Consider the following 25137-nt stretch of genomic DNA (forward strand, 5'->3'; position numbering starts at 1 on the left):
CTAATCTGGCTTTCACTGTTCTCTAAAATACATAACTAACTTAAACTTTGTTTAAACATAAGAGCTAGAAAGTTAATAGATATATGTCTCAACTAAGTTTGGAGGAGCAAAAAAGCCTCATATAAACAAAACTGTTTAAGTGCAGATTTCAAACTTTTCAACGGCACAGGTTCCTGGGTGGAAGGAATTTTGTCACGATTTACATAAAAAACACAAATTAAAAACTATAAAAGTATGGTAGCAGAAGAGAATAAGATTACTAAGAACATTTTTTAGGTAAGACACTGTCCACGTTAAGTGAAGGCAAAGAAGCTGGTTTCATTATGGAGAGATCCATTATGAAACTAGCTTGCATTAAGTTCTTAAAGAACCTTTAACTTTTGATAATTTCATCGTTTTGGCTAAACTGTCATATAAGTAATCTAACCGTGAACAAATTCCTGGTCAATTCTTTCTGGCCATTTGCAGTAACACCACTTTGCTTCTCAAAGTGTGACGGGTGTGACCAGTTTCTCCTTCAAGACTATGCCTTCTGGGTTTGCCGTCCTCACGCGCCACCTCCCTTCCCTTGTCCCCTGGATGCCAGTGATACTCAGGTGGAGCAGCCCCCCAGGGAAACTGAGGATACGATCAGGCAAAAGTTACAGAAATACAGTCTCACTGATCCTATGTGACAGACATGCATCTATAAAATTAATTTTTAGAATTGACCTTCAGTGAGGCTCTGTTTAGGATTTGGGGACTAGATCTAAAACCACCCTTGCAGACCCCTGAACTCTCAGCTTGGCAACTTCCCTAAAGTGGATATACACATTTTTCTATATTTTCCAAGAAACCAAGCCTGTGTAGACAACTTCTCTGGGCCTATTTCATACTAAAGTGCTTGCATTTTATATAATTACACTATAATTTTTATGAAAATGTTTTATATTATAATCATTATAGCATTCTCAGCCTTTCTGAGTCTCCCTGAAAGCAGTATCTCCTTCCCCTTGTTTTCTTAAAAAAGATGACTGACAGTATTTTTTACAGGATGCAAAATTTTATATTTTGTATTATTTATATATGTGATAAATAATACTGAAAAACAAATTTACAAGTTTTATTGTCTTTTTGATGAAAGAATAGCATAACATATTTGCATCTTCAAAACTCACCATTTGGCTTCTGAGTTTCTAGGCTAGCCAAAAGCTTACCATTAACTGCTACATGCAAAATTTCTGGAGGGGAATTTCTTAAAGGGAAAAATACTAAGTTCGTTCTTCCTGCATATTACTACAGAAAGACTCCTAAGGTCTCTCACAAATAGAAACACTTCCATCATTTAGAGTCTGTAATGTTGTGGGGTGAGAACAATAAAACAGATGACTCCGATCACCAACAAATTTCACCAACCATTGTATCTATTTAACTACTTAGCCTCAGAACTCCCCCCACTGTCAATATCACCCTAAAGTCATATGGTAGACTCACGTTAAGTCATACTGTCAAGAGAATCATACTTATAAGAGCTTTTACTATTGGTTTAAAAAAGCTCCTGATTTTATAAACATTAAAAACACTATTAAACTATATCACCTACTAAATTATCTATGCATCTTAAGGGTATTGTTTATTCTTCCATCAGAAAGTAAAAAGCCATCAGAGGGGAGGTGGGTGGGGGGGATGGGTTAAATAGGTGATGGGGATTAAGGGGGGCACTTGTGATGAGCACCAGCTGTCACGTGGAAGTGCTGAATCACTCTATTGTACACCCAAAACTAACGGTACACTACACTGTATGAAAACTAACTGGGATTTAAATAAAAACTTAAAAAAAAAAAGTGAAAAGCCATGTCATGTCATTTGAGTGGACTACATATTTTCTATTGTACTTCACTTATAGACAAATAATGGAGTCACTGGTAAAATGTTTATTTTTTCAAATAATATTTTATAATATGACAGAGCCTGGATTATAAATGCTCAAGTTCCTTCCTTCTGGACATTACCTCAAAGAAAAGGGATTAAAGCTGTCTATTTGGCTTTTGTAGTTTGGGGTCAGCAAACTTTTTCTGTGAGATGTCATTTGACTGTCATTTTATGCTCTGCAGGCCACACCATCAATGTCACCCGTAGTCTGGGAAATGCAAATTAAAAACAAAAGGATATACTTTTTTGTTTTTTGCCCCTCAGGCAAAGATTTTTAAAGATCGATAATATCCAGTGGTTGATGAGCTTGTAGAGATATAATTACTCTCTAATTATTCTAACCATTAAAATTACCCTGGCAGTATTTATTAAAAATTTAAATGTGCATATTCCAAGGATACACACATAGCCAGGAGCGTCCATTAGCACACATTAGCACTGGGGCTCTGGAGGGGGGATGGGAGTGAGGATGGAGGCTTACACACGCGTGGGTACCATGTGCTACAACAAACTGAGGAGTGGGATGAGCCACCTGAGGTTAAACATGTCACCCAGAAACCAAACTTCTGAGAATGTATTTCACAGAAATACAATAATAACCTAAGTGTACAAGAATGAATATTCTGAAAAGCTGAAAACTCTGAATACCCCGACAAACAGTTGAAAAATTATGACACGTGTCTATTAATACAAATGAAATAATGTGCAGGTCTTAAGACTGTAGTAGATCTAAGAGTTCTGATGTAAAAGGACAAAACAGTATTTTAAGTTAGAAAAATTACAATGTAACAGGTATAGTATGATCTCATTTTTATAAAAAGATAAACCCTGTATGTACATATATATTCATTTATGTTTTCTTTAAAAAGGAGACTCTATAAGGTAATTCATCCCAAATGATAACACTAATTATACTGGAAGTTGAGAATAGAAGGTAAGGGAGGAGAAAGGGTAAACAATTAATTTTACTTGAAACACTTTTTTTTTAATTTAAAGATTTTATTTTTTTATTTATTTGAGAGCGAGAGACAGAAACAGCATGAGAGGGAAGAGGGTCAGAGGGAGAAGCAGGCTCCCCGCTGAGCTGGGAGCCCGATGTGGGACTCGATCCCAGGATTCCGGGATCATGACCTGAGCTGAAGGCAGTCGCTTAACCAACTGAGCCACCCAAGCACCCTACTTGAGACACTTCCGGACTGTTAAAATTAAACATAAACAAGATATATTATTTTGGTTTCTCACACTGTCAAAATTAATATAGAAAATTAAGATAAATTTAACACTAAGTGGCTCAGAACAAAATTTCTCTACCAGAATCTTCTGGCTTATGTTTTTTTTTTTTTTTTTCCTTAAAAAATAAAAAACGTGTGGCATGATTAACTGGAATTTAAACCAATGTCTTAGTTTTTATGCCTTCTTTAAATTAATAAATATGCTCGGAATAGCCAGTAAGTGCCTCAGCACTAGTAATTCTGAGGAAGCTGCGTGTCAACTACAAGAGGAGATTATAGATAAGGGGAGATAAGGTTTACGTGGGGAAGCAACAGTGAATGATACAAGACAGCGTACAACTAAGAGCTACATGACGTAATACAACAATCAGAAAGACTGATGAGATCTGGAGCCTTCAGTCACAGGAGGCTCGACTCAGGAGATGGGGCCTGAAATGATCTGTAGAAATGACATTTTCATAATTTTGGGGGGGGACCTTCAGACAAGAGCACCACATAAAAACAGGTGTGGAAACAGGCAGCTGAGTATATCCCTGGAAAATAAGATCAGCCTGAGATGAAGGACAGCTTGCCACAGCAAGTGGCAGATAATAGGGGACCAAATTCTTTCTGTTTTGTAGGGTGATCATGCTCCAGAAACTGTCCTCTAGCTGATGTTTAGATAAAGGAAAATGATGGCCTGCCTAGGAAAATTACTTTCCCAAATGATGTCTTAGACTCTATGACAGTTAAATCATTTCCAAACAGATCAGTTGGCAGGTAAAGGGGTTATACTTACCAGTTCTGAAAATGGGTATGCACACCCATTTCGGAGTCTCGGAGGCGACAATCAAATCACATATTTTAAAAAGATAATGGTTTCAATGAACTACATAAAACAGTGGGTGCTCGGGAGTTTAAATCACTTGCAGTTAAGGTTGTGTTAGGCCTTCTGGTATTTTTTTCCTTCTCTTCTCTTTTCCTACTTTCCATAGGCTCAATCCATTTTTTTTCTTCTGTTGGTTTAAAAGTTATAAATTCTATTTTTATTCTTACGTTGTTAGCCCTTAAGTCCCTGAACTCATGTTTGCTTAGCACTGGTGAGTTTTTAAACTTACCCAGATCCTCCCATCTTCTGCTGAACAAAGCATGGGCTCTTCTTCCTTTAACCTCCACCCCATCCCTACTTCCTGGATAGTGTCCAGAACATTGGTTCTGAATTTTCATTATTGTTCTTTTTTTGTGTATGCTATCATATACATACCTGAATAAGTTATCTGATCACTTTCAACTCCATATATTTTATGGCACTACTCCAGATCCATTTCTCTTCCTGTAAGAGTGCAGTGCTCCTCAAACCATACAGTGGTAACAAATGGGTCCCTATGTAACAAGACTGGACATATTTTATGCCTAAGAGTATGCTTATCATACCTTCACATTTAAATGACAATTAGGCGAGATATAAAATTCTGGGTTCAATGTGATTTTCTTTTAGTACTTAAAAAATACTGTTCCACTTATCTCCCTTACTCCACGCTACTGTTGAGAAATTTGAGGTCAGTTTGAATTTTGTTCCTGTTCAGGTCATCTGCTGTCTCATCCTGGACATTTTCTAAAAGTTTTCACTTTGTTTTTGGTGTGTATATGTTCCACTTTAATGAGAGCAGAAGTAGGTTTTCCTTCTGGCTTTCTGAGTCTTACTTACTTACTTACTTACTTATTTACTTATTTATTTATTTATTTATTTGAAAGAGTGAGTGAGTGGGGGCGGGTAGGGGCAGAGAGAGACAGAATCTCAAGCAGACTCCCTGCTGAGTGCAGAGTCTGACGCGGGGCTCAATCTCACGACCCTAAGACCATGACCTGAGCCGAAATCAAGACTTGATGCTTACCAACTGAGCCATCCACATGCCCCTCTGAATCTTTCTAATACGAAGTTTTTTCTTCTTTCCTTGTTATTATTTCTTCAAATATTTCTTCCCCTTCACTCTGTGCCCTTTCCCTTCTAAACTTCTATGATCTAGATGTTTCCAATTCTACTTCTATCCTTAGTATATTTTAGTCTTTTCTTTTATATTTTCTCTTTATTCTTTCCTGCTGTCTTACAAGAGAAGGCTTCAATCTACCTTCTAGCTCCGATTATGTAATTTCTACAATTTGCTGGGTTTTTTTTGTTTTTGTGTTTAAGATTTATTTATAATTTTAGAGAGAGAGAGCGTGTGCACGAGCAGGAGAAGGGGCAGAAGCAGAGGGAGAGGGAGAAGCAGACTCCCCACTGAGCAGGGAGCCCGATGTGGGGCTCGATCCCGGGACTCTGGGATCATGATCTGAGCTGAAATCAAGAGTCGGGATGCTCAACCGACTGAACCACCTAGGCGCCCCTACAAATTTGCTGTTTTAAGTGAATAATGTGAGCTCACTTTATAAATTAATCATTAATGGAGTCTGCCTTCATTGAACCGCTTACCTGTAAATATAAAATTAAGTGCACCAATATAGTTTTAAGTAAATATTAGAAACAGGAAAAATGAGGCAGGAAAGTTTAATGTACCATTTTTATAGTGAGGTTTTTAAATCTTACTTTGAGGTAAGTGTTATTTTAAGAATTCATATTTTATATTTTTGTTCTTAAAACGTAATCATGAGAAGCTTGGCCTCCTTTGCATGTTATTTAAATGTATGACTCACTTTAAAATTTTGAAACGTGTTTTTGGAAAAGGATAAAGTTTTCCAAAGATTGTACAAAAAAAATCTGAAAACAAATAACAACAACAAACTGTGAGATACTGGAATATTTACTCACACTTGGAATAGTTGAAGATTTTTTCCTTTCTGGCCCCACAAGAGGGCTTGCAGTCATCTCACTTTTTGATCCAACCGTTGTGCTGCCAAGTTTACGAGCTAGGTCTTTGTCCCACTCCTCTTTCTGCTCACTTTCCACGCTGTTAGCCTGAGGCCTTTTGGTATATGATATGGTAGGGGGAATGGATGGACCAGCTATAATAAAATTAAAGAGCATAATTAGGTGAAAATCAACTGACACAGTTTCTCCTGACGAACAAAAACTCTAAATTAAAAATATCTTTATTTGCGTATTTTATACTCGGAACTAACATTAAACTGTTTGATTACAAAAATTAGGTTAGTCCCTGAAAAGGGGATTTAATATTAATCATGCAATAATATAGATCTGTGATAACAGATGACACAAGCACATGAAGACATGAATGTATAATGCTCAGTAAATACGAGTTTGAGTAGGACTGGTCTGTCTTTCACTTATTTGACTTTGCCCCCACCATGGTCACTGAAACGCCGCTGCTTCTGGTTTGCGGAGATGCTCCGCTGGACCTTCAAGTGAGCAGGGGACTGAAGGCTGCTGTTGTTCAGGTCACTGCTGGGCCGTGACCTCTGACACAAGCTTCCGCTGGACAACGATTCACCGCCTTCAAACTATAAGAAGAAGATAGCGCACAAAGATTTCATTTATTTATTTGAGAGAGAGGCAGTGAGTGAGAGCGAGCACGAGTAGGGGGGAGGGGCAGAGAGAAAGGGAGAAGCAGACTCCCCGCTGAGCAGGGAGCCCAGTCCCAGGACCTTGGCATCATGACCTGAGCAGAAGGCCGGTGCTTAACTGACTGAGCCAGCCAGGCACCCCTGCACAGAGACTTTAAAATAAAAATGTTTATGCAAACAATATGCACTATTGATTGATGTTCTAATCTATTCCAAGCCATATAAAGAGTAATCAGAACTGAAGAAAAAAAAAAAGTTCGGATACAGAACCGCAAGCCGGCGGCCAGGGAGGGAGGGAACCGGCTGTGTGCTTCCATGAGTGCATGCGCTCTTCTGCGATCTCGCACAGATGGCTGTGGAGCCTTAGTTTAGTCAAAACACCAAGCAACAGCTACCAATTACTGAATGGTTATTATATAACCGGCCCCCCTGCTAAGGAAGCTCTTCCTATGTGTTACTTTGTTCAGTCGTGACAGCAATGCAGCTGTTTATTAACCTCGACTTCACAGATGGAAGGACCGCAGTTAAGAGAATCAAGGGACATCTCTGGGATTCAAACTCAGGATAAAATCTAAAATTGTAACTCCGCACACACCTTTTCTTTCTACCATATTTACAGAGCAAAATGTGGTTTATTGGCTCTGATTAAGAAACTGCATCTATTTAGACAAGCATGGTAAATTGGGGGTTCACTATCCCTCTCCTCGAAACACAGAAGATGTTTGTTGCTGGCAAGCTTCTCACTCAATCACTGGCTTCCCAATGGAAAATCTAAATTCATATGTAAAGACACTAATGGCAAACAGCAAAGTAATACTGATGATGAAACTGGTAATAGATCACACAGAACACACAGCAATGTGCCAGGAACTGTTCTAAGCACTGTGGAAATATTAACTCATTTAACCCTCTCGGTGACCCGCAGAGCTAAGTACTATTTACTGTCCCCATTTCATGCACCAGGGATCTGAAGCACAGAGAAATTAAGGCAAGTGCCTAAGCTGCACAGTCAGTGGCTGTGCTGGGGTGGAGGAGGGGTGCGGATTCAAACCCGGTGAATCTGGCTCCAAAGTTCAGGCTCTTACTTAGAATAGCCTCATTAGTTCATACGCAATACAAGTCAAACTTCATTTTAATTCAAGTCTGGGCTGGGTTGTATACTTGTAATGCTAGGGCTTCCTTTATATTTAAATTAATAGGAAAATTAAAGATCTCGGGAGTGAAATCTAAAGGCTAAGTAGAAACAGGTCAAAGACTTCAGAAATAACCATTTGTACTATTTCCCACTTCCTAAAATTCTCTTGATTTGGCTTCTTTGATGCCACTTCTCCAACTATTAATGCCTCCACCGAGGTTCCCCTCCCGCGAGGTGAGATGGGCTCCTGCGGTGAAGTCCTTAGAAGAGCTGCTGGTGCGTTAATGGGGTGCTCCTCTCACCACAGCTCCCAACCTACTGATGCTGCCCGAGTCACTCCCTCCAAGCCAGACCTGTGTCTCCAAACGTCTCCTGAACAACTCCGCCCAACACAAATCTCAAGTTCAACCATCCCAAATAGAACGAAGTTCCCACCTTCCCCTTGAAATCACACTCTCTTCATATCCTGGCAAATACATCTTACAAAACCAGTCACCTATGCTGGAAACCTGAGGGTCTCTCACATCCTCATTTCCAACGGGTTACCATGGCCTGTTACATCTAGCTGTTGTGGGTGCCTGTCCTCCTCTGTGTCCCAGAGTCCCTGTGCCTGCCCCTGATCAGGGCGGCAGCACCCTGCACCACACCGCTGACTGTGCATCTCCCCTCCAGACCCAGGGCTCCGTGAGAGCAGACTTTCTCAGCTTCCTGGTCGTGGTACACAGGATAGTTTCCAGGGCAGGAATGATTCAATAAATGTCAGCTGAATGTACTGCTTCACTAACTAACTATCTAATTAAAAATAATTTCAGTCTATTCTATAAAATGCCTCCCACAGATGTCTAATTGTTAACAAACTGTCCATGTGCTCGGCTCTGTTCTTGACTCTCGGTTTATACCTTTATATTTGCTCTCCCAAAGGATCATTTGCTTTTGTGGTTCAACCATTATCTGTACACAGTTATTTCCTGAATCTATCTCCTTATTATAGATCTCTCCTGGCCTTGAGAATTCCCAACTGCAAAGCATCAAAGCCACTTGACATTCTACAAGGCAAAATATCACCAAACAGCCTCTTCCTATTCCCATCTTTTTAAATCACTTCAGATAAATGTTTTGTTTTACATGCTGTCCCTTTCTCTGTTTTGGTCACTGTGTTTTCTGCACACCCAGAATGACCACGTTACCTTTGGCAGGCCTGCTGCTTTTGGAGACACAACTCTGGGGGAACTCCTTCTCAAAGACTAGACTGCGTGTGCCTCTCAGAGCTAAGCAAGGCACTTGGTCTGCTAACTTTCATAGCAGAATCTCGCCTGGTACTTGGAAATGAAACCAGTTCATAACTTAGCATCTTGAGTTTGAATTCTAAAAGTAAGAATGTTAGGGTCTTTATATTACTTTTGATACCACACAGAATAAAGGTGCTAACAGCTAACATTTTATCTTAGCTGTCACTTGTCTCAAGAAATAATTAACATTAATCTAAAAAGGTAAAGAACTTACTTCAGGTGGTTTTCTACCTAGAAGAATATAAGTAGCCATAACTTCATCGTATTTCTGATTTATTAAGGCGTCATTTATCTCATCTCGTGCAAAACCCATGGTGACCATGATGTCTAGAAATAAAAAAAAAAAAAAGCAAAATTTTCTGAAAATGGGTTTATTTTGCAAACAAACCAACAACTGTAAGCAAGCCTGCCAACATGAAATATGAAAACTAAATTCTGAAATGTTATAGTATAATGTTAACTATAAAAACTTCTGGATTATTAATATATAGATACTGCATATTTAGATCCTATACATTGACAATTTTTCATGCAGACACTATCCGTATCATGGGATCCATACTCAGGCGCCTAGTCCGTTTCTCAGCACCTAACGCATTCCTGAGTTGAATGCCTTTGTCCAGCCAGAGACACACGATCTATGACACCCACAAAATCCCTTCTCTTTTTCTCTATCTCTTAACACACTCTCACCACGCACAGAGTGGTTTCTCTCATCTCTTAACAATTTCTGCTTTCTGATCTGAAGGCAGGTTGACTCTTCTTTGGAAGGCCTGTAATGCTTGTTCTTATTGGATTCCAAACACCCTAGAATAGTGAGACCTCGCTGGCCCCTCTGCTCTCAAGTCAGAGAGGGGCACAGCGGAGATGACTCACTTGTTGAGTCTCTGATGGCTTTGGTAATGGAGAGAGAAACGCAGAGAACAGGCTGGAAGCAGAGTGCCGCTGGGTGTGGGAGGAAGCACTTTGCCGAGACACTGGAAAATTGAAAGGGAGAGCCAAAGTGTTCATCCCTTCAGCTCAAGTGCCTCCACACTTTCAGCTAAAATACATGCTATGTGTTGCTGATACTTAACAGTCTGACCAGTGCTGATACTTAAACCAGTCATTCCTCCTTTTAGGGACTACTGAAAGAAAAGGATGAGGTTCATCTATGTTATTTTAATTTTTATATTACTGTTGCCAACAACTGAATTAGATCATAGTATACATGCAGACAAACTTGAAATTTGTAATGTTTGGTGTATATTGATGGAAAGAAAAGATGACAATGCAAGTATTTTTCAAATAAAAATTGTTTCTTATTTATATTTTTAAACACTATTTTGGTAGATGACAAGTCTCTTATAGTGGAGGGCCAGCACATCTCACGGTGTTTAAATACTTACCTATTCTTTTCACGTCATTGAAATCTGGTTCAGGCTCACTATATGGCTTTAGCTCTTCTTCCTCATGACCAACATTCATCCACCGATCTTTCATTATTTGCTAGGAAATAAACTTTACATTATGTTTGGCCAATCAGAACATTCCACCACTTATTTTAGCTCTATTTTAGTAAATGTGAAATTTACTGGTTTACTCAACAAGTATCATGATGTCTTCTATCTAAAGTTAGTTTCCAGTTTGATTAGCAGGCCAACAAGAGGCAAAGGACTTTGGGACACACTTCCATAACTTATGACAACTACAACTATCATCCTGCACATTCACCGAATGTATCCATTCAAAATAGCTTGCTGCCCATAGTCCTCTAAAAGGAGTGTCTTCTCATTTAAAAGTTTTAACCTAAGGACCTACTGATTTCAACCTCTCCTTCATAGTATTACATTTAGAAGAGACTGTCTCTTTTTCCTGGTCTTTTACCAAATATATGTATACCTGTATTTTAAAATCACCATTTGTTAAAACATTAGGAAAGCAGAGATCGTGGGGCATAGAAATCAGGGTTAGTCAGTAAAGGCAGCTCAGATAATACGGAAGGGAAGAATGGTCAAAATGGAAGCCTAGAGACAGGGATGAGCAAGAATCAGGATAAAGACAGGGACTGGTGTGAATTACCAGAGTCAAACTTAAGTGAGGCTGCTGAAACAAGAGTCCCGGGTTGTTAAAAGGGAACCTAGTGGGAGCACCCAATGGTACGGGAAAATAGTCACAACCTAGTGGGGGCATCTTATGGAACGGGAAAATATTCACAACTGTATATCTGATAAGGGGTTAATATTCACAATACGTACAAGAAATCCTACAACTCAGTAACAACAAAAACTGCCTGATTGAGAAAAGGGCAAAGAACTTGAACAGGTTTTTCTCCAAAAGAATATATACGAAGGGCCAGCAAGCATATGAAAAGATGCTAACGTCACTAATCATCAGGGAAATAAAAACCATGATGAGGTATCACCTCCTTATCTGTTAGGATGGCTACTATCGAAAAAGATGAAAATAACAAGCATGGGTGAGCATGTGGAGAACCCGGACCCCCTATGCACTGTTGGGGTGACAGTAAAAAGGTGTCGCTGCTACGGTAAACAGTACGGAGGTTCCTCAAAACATTTAACAGTAGAACTACAGATATGATCTAGTAATTCCATCTCTGGGAATATATCCAAAAGAACTGAAACAGGATCTTGAAGGGTATTTGCACACCCATGTTCATCGCAACGTAACTCACAATAGCCAAGATGTGGAACAACCTAAATGTCTGATGGATGAATGCATAAAGAAAATGTATCTACACACAATGGAATGTTATTCAGCCTTAAAAAGAAGGCAATCCATATGCTATATTGTGGATGAAACTTGAGGACACTTCTCAGTGAAATAAGCCAGCCACAAAAAGACAGATGATCATTATATGAGGGTATCTAAGGTAATCAAACTTCTAGCAACGGGCAGTAGAATGGTGTTTGCCAGGGGCTGGGAGAGGGGGTAACAGGGAGCTGTTCGATGGTGCAGAGTCTCACTCATGTAAGGGGGACAAGTTCCAGAGATCGCTGTCCAACAATGTACACAGAGGTCACAACACTGTAATGTACTCTTAAAATTGTAAAGAGTATACATTTATGTGTTTTTTTACTACACACACAAAAAAGCAACTAGTGGGGAATAATTCTGGGGAAATGATCCTGTATTAATTTAGAAAAATTTTTAACATTTTATTACTATTGAATTCTAGGTTTTCATTCAGGAACATTTTAGGTGTTGATATATTAATACTCTTTTTCCAGGCCCTGCAAAGTATACTCTCCATCCTGTAACTTTACTTGCCAATATTCTCCTAATCAGAAAAATAAAATTCCATATAGAGATCCTTTTGAGGCTAATTGTTTGCCCAGATACCTTCCCTTCATTTAATAATATTTAGCTAAAATCATTCACTAGAAGACAGAACGCCAGAGCAGGCCTCTAAGAACTGGAATCTGTAAGAATACCGCTGTTCTGGCTCGGAGGAATTTTCCAAAGGTTTTGGTCACATGATACATATTTCAATGCAAATCTGTAGATAATTCATATATGCTTAAAATTATGCAGACATGTAACTCTTAACAGATCACCACTAACTTTCTTCTTCCTTTTCCCCATTTTATTGAGATGTAACTGACATATAACTTTGTATTAGTCTAAGTTATACAACATAATGATTTGATATATAAACATATACATAAATATTATGAAATGATCACCACAGTAAGTTAACAACCATCACTTCACATAGTTAACAATTTTTTTCCTCATGATGAGAACTTTTAAGTTCTACTCTCTCAGCAACTTTTAAATATACAATACAGTATAATTAACCATAGTCACCATGTTGTACATTACATCCCTGTAACTGACTCATAACTGGGAATTTGTATCGTCAGACCACTTTTACTTATTTCACCCACCCACCATCCCCCACCTCTGGCAACCCCCAATCTGTTCTCGTTTCTCTAAATTTGTTTTGTGTTTTTTTGGATTCCACATATAAGTGAGATCATACAGTTTTTGTCTTTCTCTGTCTGACTTATTTCACTTAGCATAATGTCTTCAAGGTCATCCATGTTGTCTCAAATGGCAGGATTTCTTTCTTTTTTCCACTTCTGAGCATATACCCAAAGGAAACAAAAATCACTATTTTGAAGAGATATCTGCACCCCTATGTTCACTTCAGCATCACTTACAATACCCAAGACACGCAATCTAAGTGTCCACTGGCAGATGAATGGATAAAAATATACGATATATATTCACATCAGAAATTTAAGTACCTTATCCAGCACATTTAAATAAAAGTAGACCCATTTATAAACTTGAAAAACAATAATGCTGTCACTAAGTCTTTAGTGATTATTCATCAATAAGGGAAAAGTGTTGGGGAGGGTACCCAACAGGAAAAAAATAAAAAGGAAAAAAGCAGAGCTGCCAACACCAGCTACATGATTTCCCAAAATATTAAGGTCCTTCCTGTTCCTCATCTCCCCCTTCTCAAATAGTATGTCTGGCAGAAGCCTAGACAGCAGTTGGGCCCTAGTATCTGCAGAAGTAAAATTCTGCTGTTGGTAGAATTTCCTAGGCTGGAAGGAGAATACATAATAAAAATCCTCAGAGAATACAAGGGACCACGTCAGGACAGCCCCACAGCACATGCAATCCCGCCTGCACTTTGCAAGCTCTAATCCAGCCTCCTACTCCCTGACACCGAGTGACTCACTTCCACAACCGGCGCATGGAGGTGGCAGCACAAGAAGCTGAAGCTTAAAAATGAAAGCCTTTAAACATGTTTAAAATAAACAGAACCAACCCCACCTCTCTCCACACACATGTGCTTGCGCACACGCACATACGTGTGCTCACATGTGGGCACACGCACACGTGTATGCATGCACACCCCCCCAATACAAAGAAGTCTAACTGTCCTTTCATCAAAACATTACTTTTTAATGGGAATTCTTTGCATGTTTTTTGATATTATGATGAATGAGGCCGGGCAAAGAAGAAAATGAACATAAGCTAGACATAAATACTTCTGGTTTTTCAAATGAACTCAAATTAAGTCCTCAGTGATGTTCTCAAGTTTAAGATGAAATGTTAAGAGTCTGAAAATAGTAACTAATGGAGTGAGATTTATAAACAGTCAAATCTTCGGTAAGAGGAAGTTAGATTCTGGAAGATTAAGAGTTCATCATGCAACAAGGAACTGGAAGGGAGAGCGCGAGCAAGCAACCCAGGCAGAGGGCACGGTGGGTGTGAAGAGGCCCAAGGGCAAACAACAGTGGCGCCTGTCTGAGGGGCAGCAAGTTCCATATGACTGGAGTGTCCGGTGTGAGATGGGTGGTGAGGCAAGATGAGGGGAGAAAATTAATAGGGACCGGACCGAGAGGGTTTCTTTCGATCACGTGAGGGACATCTTTGGGGAGTATGATTCTGAAGTCTCTCCAGTCAGTGTGCAGAGAGCGGGCTGGAGGGGTTCACGACTGGAGGCCCAGAAATCAGTGAAGAGGCTTTAGTGAGAATCTAGGAGAGATGATGCTAGTCTGAATAAAATGAGGCAGTGGCAATGGGAAAAGAGACATTTTCAATATTTGGCTGGTAAAAATCAACAAAACTTTGTGATTGGATACGCAGGGGTATGAAGAGGTGAGACAATTCAGAGAAAGTGAAGACGGTGTCCAGGTTCCTGGTGTAGACAGCTGAGTAGGAGGGGTTGACACCATTTATTGAGAAAGCCAACTCAGAAAGAGAAGGAGGCTGGATGGGGAAGCACACAGCTGAGTTTTGGAGCAGCTGAGTTTGAGGTGCTACGGGTTATTCAAATAGACCCGTTCTGTAAACTCCAGGGAAGCTCAAGGGAAATCTGGGCTGGGGACGGAGATTCAGGAACGGCCAACACAGGATGACAGAAGCTGTAAAGCGGGTGGGATTTTCCAGGAATACTGAATAGACTCGGAATGAGTAGAAGAGGGGCCATGGCAGAGCCCCACTTAAGGGTTAGAAAGAAAAGTAGCCCACAAAGCAAATGGAGGCAGAAAATCTGCACAGTGTGACCTGGGAGGCAAGGCAAGAGTTTTTGAAAGAGGACACAGTGTTGTCCTGCAAAGAAGGTGACCACTAAGTCAGTAATTGGTTGTGTTGAGGAGCAAAGACAGGTGGCTTCGCTGGGGGCAGTTGCAGGGGAGTAGCGGGGCTGGGAGCCAGAAGGCAGTGCGAGGACAAACAACACACAGGCGGGGAACTGCGGACTGGAGTGGAGATGCTTCTTTAAAATCAGGCCGGGGGCGCCTGGGGGGCTCAGTCGGTTAAGCGTCTGCCTTCGGCTCAGGTCATGACTCCAGGGTCCTGGGATGGAGCCCCGCGTTGGGCTCCCTGCTCAGAGGGAAGCCTGCTTCTCCCTCTCCCCTTGCTTGTGCTCCCTCTTTCTCTCAGATAAATAAATAAAAAAAATCTTAAAAAAAAAAAAAAAAGTCAGGCCAGAAAGGGAGGAACAAGAAGGGACACTAGACGGCGACTGCGGGGCTGAAGGGTGCCTTTGTCTAAGATGGAAGATACATGTACAAAGGCTAAGAGAGAAAGGTGTCAGCAGAGAGGGGGTGGCACGGCACAGAAGAGGGAGCTTTCCTGAAGGAGATACTGAGACAGCACACACGTATCTCCCAAACTACAGTTAGAGTCCTTGAGGATAAAGGCTGTGCCTCGTGCTCTTTCCCAACACACATGCTTGTTGTTGCTTCTGAACTGGGCAGTATTTTAAAATAAGGCTGCTACAGAAGCCCTGGGTACAGTGAAGTGTTGAGAGGAGCTTAGCAATGAGGATGGCTAAGGAAGATGCTAGAATGTCCAGGAGACAGACAACCTCGGGCTGCGCTGGGCATGAGGAAATGGAAGGAAAACCTAGAGGTATAATCCGAAGCACTTGATGACAGAATTTGTTCTGGGAATGAGGGAAAGAAAGGCTGGAATCCAAGAGGGTTCTAAGTATTTTAACTCAAGTGCCTGGTAGAATAAATAGGGTATCTATGAATTAAGTAAGAAATATAGGAGCAATAAGAGATTTGATAGCTGGACGATAAGCAATTAAAAGCAAAATGAAGATAATCCAAATTTTCTGATGTTTCTCAATTAAACTGTGGTTATTTGGTGTTCATTTCGTAACCATTATGTATCTGTCTACATCAAGGAAAAATATGTATGTGGACCAAACCCTCAGACAACTTGTCTTTTATTTGGGGAAATAAGATTTACTCATAAAACCTGAAAAAATATGAACACATAACAGAATTAACTATGCAAAACTGTGCTATTAGCAGTACATATTACTAGAGACCAAAAGGGCAACTTGCAGTGTGGGCTGGAGTTTTCAGGGAAGGAATCATAAGGAGAGAGGATGTGAAGTGACTCTGGGAATACCAGTAGTTTCTGGATTGGTGGGAGAGTCAAGGCAGAGGGATGTAAGGAGGACATAGTGAAGAAGCTGACTCCGAACCAAGGTAATATGCAATGAAAGAATGGGAGACATAGTGTCTTCAGATGGTGAATTTAAACGTGATCTGATGGGTGATGGTGAAATGCTCTATTTTATTAACAAGGATGATATGCAACATTTTAGAAATCGCACTGTGAGAAGAACAATCTGAGGAAACACAGCGGGAGCGCTGACTCCACTCATCCTCACACAAAGTTAGATCCGAGGCAACGCTCATCCAGGGAAAGTGAGAAAATCCCAGCGATAAGGAAAGACAACAGGCAGCGAGGACAGAAGGGACACAGTTTTGCTGTCCTCTCTTCTTGTTGTAGTCCCTGGGGATCGCCAGGAGTCCATTCAGAAGAGTCTGTCTCACAAAAATAGTTGGGATTTCAAAGCAAGATAAAAATAATCTGAGGAAGGGACGCCTGGGTGGCTCAGTTGGTTAAGCGACTGCCTTCGGCTCAGGTCATGATACTGGAGTCCCTGGATCGAGTCCCGCATCAGGCTCCCTGCTCGGCAGGGAGTCTGCTTCTCCCTCTGACCCTCCTCCCTCTCATGCTCTCTGTCTCTCATTCTCTCTCTCTCAAATAAATAAATAAAATCTTTAAAAAAAAAAAAAAAAAAAAAAAAATAATCTGAGGAAAAATTTCCTTTGGCAAAAGGAATGGAAGGCAAAGGTGGGGAAGGAAATCTGCTTAAAGGAACATGTAGGGACATTAACTCTATTAATTCTAAATGTGAAGTACTTTTTCAAGAGTGAGGTACAGAGAGCAACAAAATATGGATGTATGCGAGAGGAGACCCACGTGGAAGAAGCCTTAGTTGTGTGAACCTCATGCCCATACAAAATTCTTCTGTGGGAACCAGAGTTTGTATTGAGGCCAAGGCAGAAATGCCCCCAGAAATGAAGTGCTGTGTGACAGGGGAGTATTCACATAACCCTCGCTGTGTGGTTTCAGGCAGGGTCCAAATCACCAGGCCAGCAAACTGCACTAGACCAGCTGAATAAACTAATCCACTTTGGATTTCATTTGAGATTTCTCTCTCTCTTCTTTTTTTAAGTAATCTCTACGCCCAGCATGGGGCTTGAACTCAAAACCCCAAGATCAAGAGTCACATGCTCCCCTGACTGAGCCAGCCAGGCGCCCCTGAGATATCTCAAAACAAGAAACAAGAGGTCAAACAAGATTCCAAACTGAACAAGAGACAGTTTACTCTAGCCATCACTGCCAATGAACATACATGACTACTTGCCGAGAAATTCTATCAAAATAACGGATTCAGATGAATTATAAAGAAATAAATTAACAATGGAAATATACACCCTACACTTTAGGTGCACATTAAAAATTTATGGACTTTAAGATAGCCAGATGGAAATAATTTTTCTTAAATGGTTTCAACCTCTGTAAAAGTTCACCATATGCTTCTGAATCTCTACTTAGAAATCTTGCATTAAAAAAAAGATTATTATTATTATTTGCTTTATTGCCTCTGGTATTGGACAGATACAAGCAAGATTTTTAAGATCATCTTAGCGGCAGCTGAAAAGGTGTTAAAGCAAAAACAAATACTTTTTTGAGGAACACAGATGACAGAGAAAGGGCAATAAGGAGGAGCTTTGCCTTAGGCTCAAATTTTGCATTATTTTGTAAAGGTAACAGTCCACTCTGGTTAAGGACTGGAAAAACTAAAGAAGACATATATAGAGGGGATAGCAGAAAAAAAATTATGTTTTTTTCTAATAAAAATATCTAGACACACCAATATTCCAAAAAATAGGAAAAAAATATAGTGTGTAACATAAAACACAAATCCTTTTAAAATGTGTGAAACCACCCCTCCCATTATTAGCGCAATGAGCTAGCTCTGCCAGCATTCATATATACTACCTGAAGAAATTTATGCAACTGTTAGTTCCAGAGACAACAATAGGTCAAGCAAGTAGAATGTGAAACTAATTTCATTCATTTTATTTTCATGGGGGACTAAATATGGTACTTGACATAGAAGGCTTTAAGAAAGACTTTAATAAAGTATGTAATCCTATTTGAGAAGCAACAGGAGGCTATCTGAGTTAAATGAGAAGTTTAGTAAGATAATAAACAGCTGCATAAGATTCTTTAAATTGAATTTCAATATTAACAAATTATATAGTGAAGAAAGACTAGTGTTTGCTCTCATCAGTAACCTTGATCCTCAAGCTAACACTGAAAAAAAATATATAAAGTTCCATTTTTTTAAAAATATAAGAATTAACAGAGGAAATATTTCATATTAAATGTACAAAGCTGATATAGATCTGTAAGACAGATTAATCAGACTCCATTAGACAAAGAGTTCAGAGACACAGAGCATATATGTAAAGAAGCAAAGTTAACCTAGTCATTAAAAATATTAGGCATTATCGCTGATGAAATAAATACAAATTAAAGCAATTATGACAAACCATATAACTACCATAAAGGCATCAAATACTAGAAATTATTATATCGAATACTGAATCAGGTGTAGAGAACAGATACGTTCAAATGCCTTAGGTCACACAATTTTTAGCAATGAATACAGAAGACCTATCAGACTGTTTATACCCTTTGACGTACTAATTACACTCTGGAGAATATATCTAAGCATGTATCCCAAAGGGGAAAAAAATGTATCACATTATTTTTAGTAAAAACAATGGAAACAACTCCAATGTGCAACAGGCAGGGGATGATACATAACCCAAAGAGAACAACATTGCTATTGGCAAGGAAGGAGTTCATGTTTATGATAAAGTAGAAAGCACATAACCCAAAACTTTTAAGTTAAAAGAAAAAAAAGAATGCAATGTAATATGAAACATTACTACTGTACAAAAATTTACGTTTATACACTAAAGACTGGTGTTTTGAAAATAGCTATTTTTTAGAGTGTATGGATTTTTTTTTTTTTTTTTGCTGTACAGCTGCTACTAAAGTTGGTATGAAAAATAAAAGGAGACGAAAATAATTTTTGACATCATTGCTATTTCAAGGGGAGTTTGTCAAGGTTTGGTGTAAGAAATCTTTCTTTCCTTTTTTTTTTTTTTTTAATAAACGGTGTCAGGTTTCTCTGGAAAGTTATTTCTGGGAACTGTGAGGCAGACCAGCCTTTGTACGGTGATATCTGCAATATTATGATAATATTTCCAGTGTAGACTCATGGTTCTGTGGCTGGAAAACTTAGTTTTGATAAGCTGGAACAGAAGGTTCCAGACTATACTCAAATACATCAAATTGAGAGTCTGATGATCAAATGTTTTGATATAATAATTTGGCTTTTAAATTCAGCCCAGAATTCTAATACTTTAATCCTTTGCATTTTAATGCTAAGGATGAAAGACTTAAATATGTGGCTACTGTAAATTAATCATCTTTAAGTGACTAAGTACATACTTAGACATACTAAGAGATCTGTAACATCTATAATAATAATTTTTGTATATTCTTTTTGTTCTTCTCATTACCTGAGCTGATGCCTCAACTATGGACATTTTATTAAGTGATATTCAGGTAAACTAGATTCCTATGATAAAAGTGGGTCATAAAGCAGGATTAAGAAAGACTTATGTTGCCATAAAATTTTATTTATTTTTTAAATAGTCTTTTTTTTTTTTAAATTAAGTAAGCTCTACACCCAATGTGGGGCTTGAACTCATGACCCCAAGATCAAGAGTTGCATGCTCTTCCAACTGAGCCAGCCAGGTGCCCCCGCTGCCATAAAATTTTAGAATTGATACAAGAGTCAACAATTTTAACTTTTTCACTGTTTCACATAACTTCCTATGAATAGTGGTCAAAAATAAGTTTAGAAAAGCAGTAACATGAAAGAAGGCTTTTCTATTTCACAGGCTTCTCTGTGAAAACATTACTAACATATCCTTTTACCCCCAAAGGAAAAAAAAACCCCACAGAAATTATGGGAATGAACTAACTGCATTTAAACAAATAAGTCAGTAAAAAATATCTCATATGTGATTCACTGATATAAAGCATTTAAAATAATTTCCCAATAGAAGTCACCATCCCTTAACTTCCACCAAAGCGTATTATATCTTTTAGTGGAAAATATTTGTGGAAATAAAATTACAAAACCCAAATGAACCTGAGAGCTCTGTCCACAGGGATGACTCACTTATAAGGCTGCCTTCTACCCAGCCTGGAGTCTGTGCCAGAAAGCCCCATTGCTACACTAAAAAGTACAGTTTAAATGGGGTTAATTCTCTGAATTAAGGCAAATAAATGAAGATTAAAAAAGTACTAGTGAAAAGTATATGCTGGATCTCTGAAATTATCTCAATATTGGTTAAAATACACTTAGAAACAGATGGGTGAAATACTTAGAAAATAAGTTAATTGCAGTGTCAGTAGGAAAAAAGGTTAGACACTTTGGTGGAGTGAACCTCTGATGTTATTTGGCTATAACGTACCTGGTACATTTATAATAGCATAATAGCATCTATTATAAATAACCTCACATGTGGAACGTAGGTAACAGAACAGTGTGTTAAGAAATGAAATTCCCGTTTCCAGTATGTTCTACTTAAATTGTAAATTTTCTGTACTGATATTGAGAGGTTTCTTCACAATTTTCTAATCAGCTTCTAATTTCAGATATGGTCATGAAATATTCACTGGATTAGAACTTTCACTTTTTTTTTTTTTTATCTTCGAAATAACTATACTGCTACATACAGGTTCCTGTATGGTAGCAAGCAATTTCTGATAGAGGCCAGGTTTTCCTCCTCCTCCAACAAAAAGCCAATCTTATTCCTATCCTTATGTTGTCTTAATTTAATACTTCATTGCAGGACAAAGAAGGAATAACCGTCTTTAAAGAAACTGACTGTGACAACTTTTGAGTAGTGAAAGAGTCATGTCACCTTCCCTAGCTCTAAACAAACTACATGACTTGCCAACTTTCCAAACAAAACAAAACAAAACCAAAAGAACCAGGGAAAAAATGATTTAAAATGCTCTTCAGTTCTTAGAATATTTTAATTGTTAAACTTTAAATCTGGAGTACAAAAAATTACTTACTTCTAAGCTGCCTCTCTTTATTGGATTCAGCACCAATAATTTCTTCAGAAGATTTTCACAGTCAGTGGACATATAGAAGGGGATACGGTACTTCCCTCGTAAGACTCGCTCCCGTAGTTCCTTAAAAAGGCAAAGGAAGCACTCATAACTCGTCACTGAAATTATCACGCTTGGCTATAAAACACCAGCACCGAACCTCCCGGATACCTTCAAGTTCTGGCCATCAAAAGGCAAGGAGCCACTGACTAGTGTATAGAGAATGACGCCGAGACTCCACACATCCACCTCAGGCCCGTCATACTTCTTTCCTTGGAAAAGCTCAGGGGCAGCATAGGGCGGGCTTCCACAAAATGTGTCCAATTTGTTCCCGACTGTAAATTCATTACTAAAACCAAAGTCAGCAATTTTAATATTCATATCAGCATCAAGGAGAAGGTTTTCAGCCTAAGAGGAAAATAATAGAGAGGATAATGTAAATGCCTACATAAAACAAAATATTTATTACAACTATTTCAGATCTCAACATATAGTTCTTGCTTCTCTCTCTCTTTTTTTTTTTTTTTTTAAGAGAGAGAGCAAGCACGCATGTGCAGCCCGGGGGGAGGGGGTAGAGGGAGCAGGTGCTGCACCCAGCACGGAACCCCACGCAGGGCTCGATCCCATGACCCTGAGATCATGACCTGAGCCGAAATCAACAGTCAGATGCCTAACCAACTGAGCCACCCAGGTACCCCTCTTGCTTCTCATTTTTAAGTATAATATCAAATTTAGAAGCCCAGCATGGTGCTTCAATGCCTAACTGTTCAGAATCACGTTTATATAAGACTAAATTTTAACACTATAAAAGGGAAGCTCTCATTTATAGGTGTATCTGCAACTATTTGAGAAAAGTTACTTAAAACACTTTTTCTTCCACACATTATTTTAAGCCCATTTTTTTTCTTCATGGTAAGAAACATCTTGGGACTGTACCTTAATATGACCTATTTTAAAAAACGTAAGTTGACATAACACTAACGCTTCTTGGGCTTAAACCAACAAGTTTACTCAAAAGTGCTCTATTTTAATAGAGCATTGTTGGTTAATGCAAAGCTCGAGAGTATACTTAAAATAACTGCCAGCCAAGGGGTTCTGTGACTACTGAATTCAATCCTTTGTCTTCTCTTATAGAATGCTTCCTCAGCAAAGTTCTGTTCTTTTAGTAAAACAAAACAATACAATACAACCTCCACTAGACCTTGTTTAAGTTTCCTTTTGTTGTCCTAAAACTAAATTCTCTTCTGGAGGTATATTTTGGTAGAAAGCAGTGATTTCCACCCAATATATTTTCAGACGCTGGTTTTCCAAAATCCTAAATCAGAATCATTAAAAAAAAAAAAAAAGTTTTAAATTTGCCTTTTGTAAATACAAGCAATTCAATAAAGGCTTTGCTTTTTTTGTTTTGTTTCAAACTCTTTTATAACTGATGGACTAAGGAAATTATATATTATTTTGTAGATGTGTCTTATGGGGTTACAGAAAGGAGCAAAATTTGGCTACAACGAAAACCAGAGTTCTCTATATGGCTGGAGAGCCAGGCACTCTGCCCACCATGCAGCTCCTTCCCTCCCTCATCCTCCTTTTCCTTTTTTAAGGTATGCTAGTTTGGGATATCTGTTTTGAAAAATGGATATGTGTCGTGTATGACATTAATATTGTAACAGCACATAAATTTGGAAGATTTATCTTAAATCCTAACATTAATGGGCTGGGTGACAAAGCCAGGTTATTTTGATGTTCTGATGTAAGGGCCTGGTCGTTGTAAATTTCTGAGGCCATGTGCGAGCAAGCTGGACTTTCCTAGTTTCTGTGAAGAGGTCTGGATGGCTGCCTCACAAGCTCAAGGGACTCTGAGGTCTGCTCCAGGAGCACATGGGAAACCCCATCCCCCAGACTGGAGGGAACCTCAGGGTGTTGACCATGATCTTTTTTTTTTTTTTGGATTTCTGCTCACGTAAGAAATGAGATGATAGGCTGGGTGTCAAACACACAGCCAGGGGAATAGTCCTCCACTTTCTCTTTCTCTGTGGAAGTGATTTCTCCTTAAAATAGTTATTGGAGGAAACTAAGAAATAAAAAATTTTGGAGCAGTAGAAAATCTGCAAGCTCAGAAAAACAGAGCCAAAATACAGGATTTAGACTTCTGACAACTGCTTAAGACAATTTTTTTTTTAAAAGTAAGCTCCATGCCCAGTGTGGAGCCCAGTGGGGCTTGAACTCACGACCCTGAGATCAAGACCTGAGCTGAGATCAAGAGTCAGACGCTTAGCTGACTGAGCCACCCAGGTGCCCCTTAAGACGGTATTTTTAAGTATAATACAAACCAGTGCTAGTAACTGACAGAGGTCATGGGGAGAAAAGTAAAAAAAAAAAAAAAAAAAAAAAAAGATTCCTATGTAAGGAACGATGAAAGTTAACTTTGGAGGAGGAGAGAAAAAGGAAAAAAAGACAAATATTTTAGTTCCAGGATTTTCTACTTTCATAAATGAAAAAAAAAAAAAAGCTACCTATTTGGCCATACCATTTCTTTCTTTTTAAAATTTATTTATTTATTGAGAGAGAGAGTGAGAGAGAGTGTGCAAGCAGGGGGAGGGGAGAGGGAGAGGAAGAGAGAATCGTTAGGCAGACTCCCCGCTGAGCAGGAAGCCCCACGTGGGGCTGGATCTCACAACCTGAGATCATGACCTGAGCCAAAATCAAGAGTCGGACACTCAACCAACTGAGCCGCCCAGGAGCTCCTATTTAATATTTTTAAATAAAAATGGTATATATACTTAAGGTGTACAACACAATGATTTTATATGCACAGTGAAATGAATACAACAGCCAAGCTAATTAACATATCACCTCCTCACTTAGTTATAACTTTTATGTGTGTGGTTAAGAGCACATTCATATAAATAAATCTACTCTCCTAAGCAAATTTCCCAGTATTCAGTGCAGTATTATTAACTTTTTGAGTATGACACTAAAAGCTCAGGCAGCCAAAGCAAAAATAAATGAAACTTCATTTAATACTAAAAAGCTTCTGCATAGCAAAGGAAAGCATCAACAAGAAGGTAACCTGTGGATTGGGAGAAAATATTTGCAAACTCTACATCTAATAAAGGATTAATATCCAAAATATATAAGGAACTCATACAACTCAGTAGCAAAAAAACCCCCCAAATACCACAATTAAAAAATGAGCAAAAATCCCTAAACAGACATTTTTCCAAAGATGACATACACATGGTCAATAGGTATATGAAAAGGTCCTCAACATCACTGACCATCAGGGAAGTGTAGATCACAACCACAATGAGATAACACCTTCCACCTATTAGGATGGCTACCATCAAACTATAAAAGATAACAAGCCAGCAAAACAAATGGGAACCCCAGGACAGCTGGTAGGAATATAAATTGGTAGAGCCATTATGGGAAACAGGATGGAGGTTCCTCGAAAAACTAAAAGGAGAACTGCTATACGATCCAGCAATCCTTCTTCTGGGTATACACCCAGAGGAAATGAAAGAGTACC

General features: G+C 38.9%; 1 protein-coding gene across 3 annotated transcripts in view; it reads right to left on the reverse strand.

Annotated features, from left to right (window-relative positions):
• The window catches only part of MARK1 (microtubule affinity regulating kinase 1), a 69019-nt gene that overhangs the window by 15319 nt on the left and 28563 nt on the right, over positions 1-25137 (reverse strand). For all 3 annotated transcript variants that reach the window (XM_032422494.1, XM_032422493.1, XM_032422492.1), the window contains exons 8-13: positions 21783-22019; positions 21576-21695; positions 10454-10553; positions 9280-9392; positions 6425-6578; positions 5929-6122 (exon numbers count right to left, since the gene is read on the reverse strand). In XM_032422494.1, coding sequence (XP_032278385.1) covers positions 5929-6122; positions 6425-6578; positions 9280-9392; positions 10454-10553; positions 21576-21695; positions 21783-22019 — 918 coding nt within the window. The remainder of the gene's footprint in view (positions 1-5928; positions 6123-6424; positions 6579-9279; positions 9393-10453; positions 10554-21575; positions 21696-21782; positions 22020-25137) is intronic.

This window comes from Phoca vitulina, unplaced genomic scaffold (genome assembly GCF_004348235.1).
Source record: "Phoca vitulina isolate PV1807 unplaced genomic scaffold, GSC_HSeal_1.0 scaffold26, whole genome shotgun sequence".
Classification (NCBI taxonomy): Eukaryota; Metazoa; Chordata; class Mammalia; order Carnivora; family Phocidae; genus Phoca; species Phoca vitulina.